Genomic DNA, 6,165 nt, shown 5'->3' with positions numbered 1-6,165 from the left:
GGTAGCTCCGAGTTAGTTCAGTAGTCGGTGTCGTCAAAATTTTAATGAGGTGAAAAGGTGAGTTCATCAAACTGGCCAAAAGTATTCAAGTTTATTAAATGTTTGGCAAATCTTGATCTCGAAAAAATATTTAACAGAGGGTTGCCTCGATAACAGAATAAATATTATCATGAAAATATTGCTATCCTTCGATTCCAAGTTGTAGTCGAGTGTGTGAATCGCAATTAAGCTGATAAAAAAATAATTTGTAAATGACATAATTTTTTTAACAAACGCTAAATTTCGAATTTTATGGATCTTAAACACAGTTCTCTCTTGACGTGTCTTGAAAATTTGCTTGCTAGATAGGAGTGGTTGGAGAGTCTATTTCAATTTGATTATATTATAATGTATATTCGGATCCTACCTCTAGCACAAGAAAGCGTCATCTGGAAAGGATTATAAAATGATCGCAAACACACGGCTAGAACTACTATCAAAATGAGCATCACTTGATTTGTATTGCAGGCGTAGTTCCCACTCCCTTTAAAAATATAATATATCTATCTTTAATCTATAAAAGACTTCATTTTGTCAACAATTTATTTAAGAGCATTTGGCATATTATGACTTATTTACTACCATAGTGAAGAAATTTGAAATTATTTCAGTCAAAGCTATTATTAATCATAATATATTATATTTGTTGAGCGCTCTTCCATATCAAGAGGAAGTGCTCAGAGCGCTTTACAGGGGCATCAACAATTCAATTAGGAAAATAACAAAGTCTTAAGATGCTTTTTAAACATATCTTCCGATGAAGAATGCCGTATTTCTTTTGGAAGTTTGTTCCAGAGGGTTGGGATGTTTCTAGTAAGAGTTCTTCTGACAAGCAATTTTCCATCAGATGACGAGCGAAAGGATCGGTTTGTGTTTATAACTCCAATTTATAATAAAGATAAATTGGTTGATATGTGTTGAGGCATTTAAAACACAATATCAGAACTTTGTACAATATTCGCTCCTTAACAGGAAGCCAATGGAGCTCTTTTAGCGGAGGTGACGCATGATGTTTCTTTGCTAATCTTGCAGCATTGTTTTGAATTCTTTGCAGCCTGAGTATTCTCTCGCTGGTGAGGTTCAAAAAGAGAGAGTTACAATAGCCAAGTTTTCAAAGAACCAATGATGTAATTAGTGTTTTTGTACTGCCTCTCTTGGCAGACCTTGATATTGCTCGTACACACAGCTACCATGTGTGTTTTAAAAATTAACGTTGAATATGATTCGCATACAAACTACCACTGCACCTCCTTCCTAGAGAGACTTGCCTACCTAAGTTTACCAGTACCACTATTATGATGATTTTTCATAGAATTCTGATGCAAGCTACTTTTGCATCGACTCAGAGAAGCACCACATGAGATTCACTAGCACAGCTATCGTGTAGATATATTCATTATTCTTTTTTAAAAGAATTTTTTAAAAAACAACAATAACAACAACAACAACAACAACAACAACAACAAACAAGCTACAGTTGCAGCGCCCTCTCTGAGCAGACCTACCTGAAGTTCACCAGCACGGCTACCGTAATGATGTTACAAATAATTCCCATGCAAGCTACAATCGCACCGCCGCCGCCGTAGAGTCCCACCCGTAAATACCATACAGAGTCTCTTTCTTCGTCTGGATTGACACTATCTATGGTCTCATTTCTGTTCAACTCTGTGAATCTTGTGTAATTCACAGACATCGTGCACCTTTTTTTGAAACGTCGTGTCTCCCTTGTAATGTTACAGATGCATTAAATTACTGCGGAGAAAACAGAAGAACGGGAGAAGTTAATTAAATGTTTGTAGTTTAAAAGACTAATGCCTAAAATAGAAACGATAAACCACATTGTGCTCTGACTTTACTGTGAAAATCAAGCTGCGAGAAGTTGTGGCTTTAAAAAGTATAGGACAAGGAAAATAAATAACCGTTTAAAAAAAATAACAAAATATTTTTAAAAGAACTTTTCTCGCTCAACCCATCTTTAACCAATCACAAAACAATTAAAACGGTAATTGATGCTGTGCGTTTAGGTAAAATATTAACAGCATCCGCCAGTCGGATATTACGTACAACACACAAAACTATGTTTAAGCCTAAACGTTTTTATAGTGATATAATTTAGAGAGAACTAACTAATCATTAATATGCTGTCTAAAAACAATAACAAAGAGCTGAGTGTTGTCAATAGGGAAGAAAAGTTGTGACATCAAACCGTCTTTTTGTTCTTAAATCCTTGAGAATTTGTATGTAACCAGTCCTTCAGAATATTGATAATGAATAGGTTACATAAAGTTCGCATAACTTTTTAGTTGCATTATGTATAGGCCGATTCTGAAGATTACGGGATGTAAACCAGCGATGATGGACGTTATTTATAAATAATAATAAATTGAGCTTTGTCTAGCGCAATATCCACTAAATGTGCTCAAAGCGCTTTACAAGGGGTCCCTGGTCAACAGCAACAATTAACATGTAGGACGGGACATGACGCCTGTTAGGCGATATTACAATTTTTCGGACAAAGACAACGCTGTTAACGGCCAGGTACTCATTTTACACCTGAGTACGGTGAGAGAATGTGAGTAAAGAGTCTTTTCCAAGGACTGAACTATGCGCCGAACGCGAGGCTCGAACCAGGACCTTCCGACCCGAAAGCGAGTGTCATACAACAAGACCACATAGCCGCACAAGACCACATAGCCACATTTATTGACCAGCATTTACTTAGACTAAAAATAAGACACCATCACTTCACTCTAAAACCAGAAGAACAATTTAACAAGGTATGTATCCAAAACTCCGGATGAGTGGTTTCACACTTCCAAAGATATAGGAACCAGTTTTCTGACATTACACTTTTATGATAGAATAAAATTGACGTCACTCGGCTCTTTGTTATTGTTTTTAGCCAGCCATTTTTACGAGTAGTTCTCATTAAATTTAAAAACGTTTTAGGTTACAAATTGTTTTCTGTGTTGGTACGTCATATCCGGGTGGCAGATGTTGTGAGTTTTTTAACTAAACTCAAAGCATCAATAAAACAATAATTGGCTTCAACAGTCGTGATTTCACTTCCCTCGCAATGACACATAGTAACTTAGTAACTGGTTCTAAACTATCGGAACATTGGCGGTCACCCTTATGAAATATTTTTCCGGCGAGCATAAAAGTGTATCCAGAGGAGAAAAAGATTATAAATCTGATCATGGTTGACTTTTATACATTCCGATCACATGACATGTGAAAAAGTTTTAGCCAGCATGAAGAATAAAAAGTACCGATTTTCTCTGTTTAGAGTTTAGAACCAATGTGCTCGTTGCTGGGCGGACGTGACATCAGACGATTGAATCCAACTGTACAGGTGTAATAAATATGATTTTATTGCGTTATCACATAGCCGGAGCGGCGAAACTAGCGTGCATGTCATGCCACATTCGATTTTACTGTTTGGCATTGGCGCGGGTGATATGAGTTTCTCGTCTCCTTTCTCGGTTCCTCCGCCACCAAGCAAGCAGGTAATCGCCCATTTCAGAAAAGTTAGTGGAGCAGGCAGTGGCGTGGCATGCTCACAGTATATGGTGGTGCCAGAATAAGAAGACAATTACTTAAAACATGCTATATTTGTAAATGCAAAAGAGAGAAAAAAAAATTGAAGAAAAGATTTACAAATAAGTAAGAGGCGGTATATACTATATTTTTCAGTTTTATTTTTTTTTTTAATGCTGTAATCCATTTTTAAAAGATGGAGCGGTGCCAGGCACCAAATCAACCAATATAGCCACGTCCCTGGGAGCAGGCACTTATGTTGATAACAACAAGAAATGAAGTGAGTAGGAAAGTACCAGAAGAAAATAGAGAATAAAAATGTCGCGGCTGCGATGGGGGCTCGAACCCGCCACCTTACTAGTATCACAACTCCGCCTGGCCGGGCTCTTCATCTCTTGTTGTAATCGCTCAGTTGGAGCGTGAGAATGTTCCTCTTTCCACTGATACAGTAATACTTCCTGTAATTTATCAGAGCATCGAATTAATAATAATATCACGATACAGAAGATGAGAGCTAAAAATAAAAGAACAGGAATTAATTAACCTATTAAAAAAAATAAAGTTATGACGTACATCACTGGCCAAATGCTTTTAAATTTTGGCCAAAATTCATTTGGCATATTTATTTAAAATATCGATTATCCAGATGACGCCAAAACTTGCCAAAAAATCTTAAACACATAAATTTTTCTTTGGTTAAATTTTGTAACAAATTTTTCAATAAAACACCAAGCCAGTCCAAACTTGAAATTCCTTTTAAACCGATGTGAAAAAATTTACCAGTCGAGCAACCCAAATGTGGCCATCGCCTTAAAACGATTAAATGTCGGGGTGAAACCAGATGCCAAAAAAGCGTTAACGTTTAAATAACTAAAATTATATCGTTTTTAGCTAGTCTTCTCGAGCTTTTATATAGCGCAATATTCTCTAAACGAGCTCAATGTGCTTTACAAATTACGGTCCCTGACCAACAACAACACGTAATATGTAAAACGAGACATGACGCCTGTTAGGTGATATAACGTGGGTTTTTTTCCGATAGAGACAACGGTGTTAAGGGCCAGGTGCTCATTTTACACCTAAGTACGGTGGGAGAATGTGAGTAAGGAGCCTTTACCAATGACTCAACTATGGCTCGAACCCCGAACCTTCCCATACGAAAGCAATTGTCATACCACAAGAATACATAGCCGCAGTCTATGCCAATGGAGGAATTATAATTTTGTTTTACACATTAAGTGCAGCTATGTTGTCTTCGGATCGGAAGGTCCTGGGTTCGAGCCTCGCGCTCGGCGCATAGTTGTGTCCTTGGAAAAGGCTCTTTACTCACTTTCTCTCACCGTACTCAGGTGTAAAATGAGTACCTGACCGTTAACAGCGTTGTCTTTGTCCGAAAAATTGTAATATCGCCTAACAAGCGGCATGTCCCGTCCTACATGTTAAATGTTGCTGTTGACCAGGGACCCCTTGTAAAGCGCTTTGAGCACATTTAGTGGATATTGCGCTATATAAAGCTCCATTTTTTTAACTGTATAATGTAGAGCAAATAGAATAGTGGGTAAGATCTACGGACGTTTTGGTTTTCTGGACAAATTATGTATTTTCATAAGAAGAGGTGACTTTCAAAACCTGCTACGTCACATCCGGTCGGAGAAGTTAAAAGCTCTGAAACTGAAACAATCTATTGGGCACTTTTAAATCCCAAATAAATTTTGAAGTTTCAAAACACTCGTAGTATTGTTTCTATGGCGCAAACAAGACAAGGATTAGTTTTCTTCCTTAAGTCGCCAAATAAATGACCAAAAAATTAGGATTTTCTTTGAATAATAAAAAATGCGAATAAGTCACCTCCTCATCAATTAGTACAAACCTCTTATTCGACCAATCATTGAATATAACAATTGCATTTGGCGCCCAATTTACATTTTTTTAAATGTGTGTGTATATATATATATATATATGTATATATATATATATATATATATATATATATATATATATATATATATATATATATATATATATTCCTTCGTGAAATGCCTAGTCGACGATATCTTATGATGTCGTGGCGAAAAAGGCATAATTTTTAAATATATATATATATATATATATATATATATATATATATATATATATATATATATATATACATATATACATATATATATTAAAAAATTGTGCCTTTTCCGCCACGACATCATAAGATATCGTCGGCTAGGCATTCCACGAAGGAATAAAGATAACTCATCAAATACGATGTCTGATGTCAAAAGGAATCACCCATGTTGTCCGAGTGGTTAATAATCTTGCTCAAGGAAAAAAACGAAAGTGCCTGAAGCGGGGCTCAAACCCGGTCGTTCCGGGTCACAGTGCAATGCTTTAACCACTCGGCCACTTCGCTCCCCATTTATATATATATATATATAATATATATATATATATATATATATATATATATGTCCATAGAAGTGAGAATAAAGGTCATGGTCAATTTACAGTAATTGGACATACCTAGTCTTAATTATAGAAACATTGGTGCAGACCTCATTCAATTATCGTAACGTCACTTCCTTCCTAATGACGCAT

At 36.2% G+C, this 6,165-nt stretch overlaps 1 protein-coding gene across 4 annotated transcripts in view; it reads right to left on the bottom strand.

Annotated features, from left to right (window-relative positions):
- The window catches only part of LOC144969077 (FMRFamide receptor-like), a 38,865-nt gene extending 35,369 nt beyond the window's left edge, over window positions 1-3,496 (bottom strand). The window contains exons 1-2 of one of the 4 annotated variants that reach the window (XM_078908097.1): window positions 3,478-3,496; window positions 1,545-1,791 (exon numbers count right to left, since the gene is read on the bottom strand). In XM_078908097.1, the coding sequence (XP_078764223.1) occupies window positions 1,545-1,732 (188 nt within the window). In that variant the 5' untranslated portion in view covers window positions 1,733-1,791; window positions 3,478-3,496. Of the gene's footprint in view, window positions 1-1,544; window positions 1,792-3,170; window positions 3,286-3,311; window positions 3,454-3,477 lie in introns of those variants that run through there. The other 3 variants (XM_078908096.1, XM_078908091.1, XM_078908095.1) reach the window with 3 other exon arrangements.
- Window positions 3,497-6,165: the final 2,669 nt, after the last annotated feature.

Source organism: Berghia stephanieae, chromosome 3 (genome assembly GCF_034508935.2).
Source record: "Berghia stephanieae isolate SIO BIC M18660-M18661 chromosome 3, UCSD_Bste_1.3, whole genome shotgun sequence".
Lineage (NCBI taxonomy): Eukaryota > Metazoa > Mollusca > Gastropoda > Nudibranchia > Aeolidiidae > Berghia > Berghia stephanieae.
Note: the sequence above shows the minus strand (reverse complement) of the source record. Positions and strands in the feature narration are given on the sequence as shown.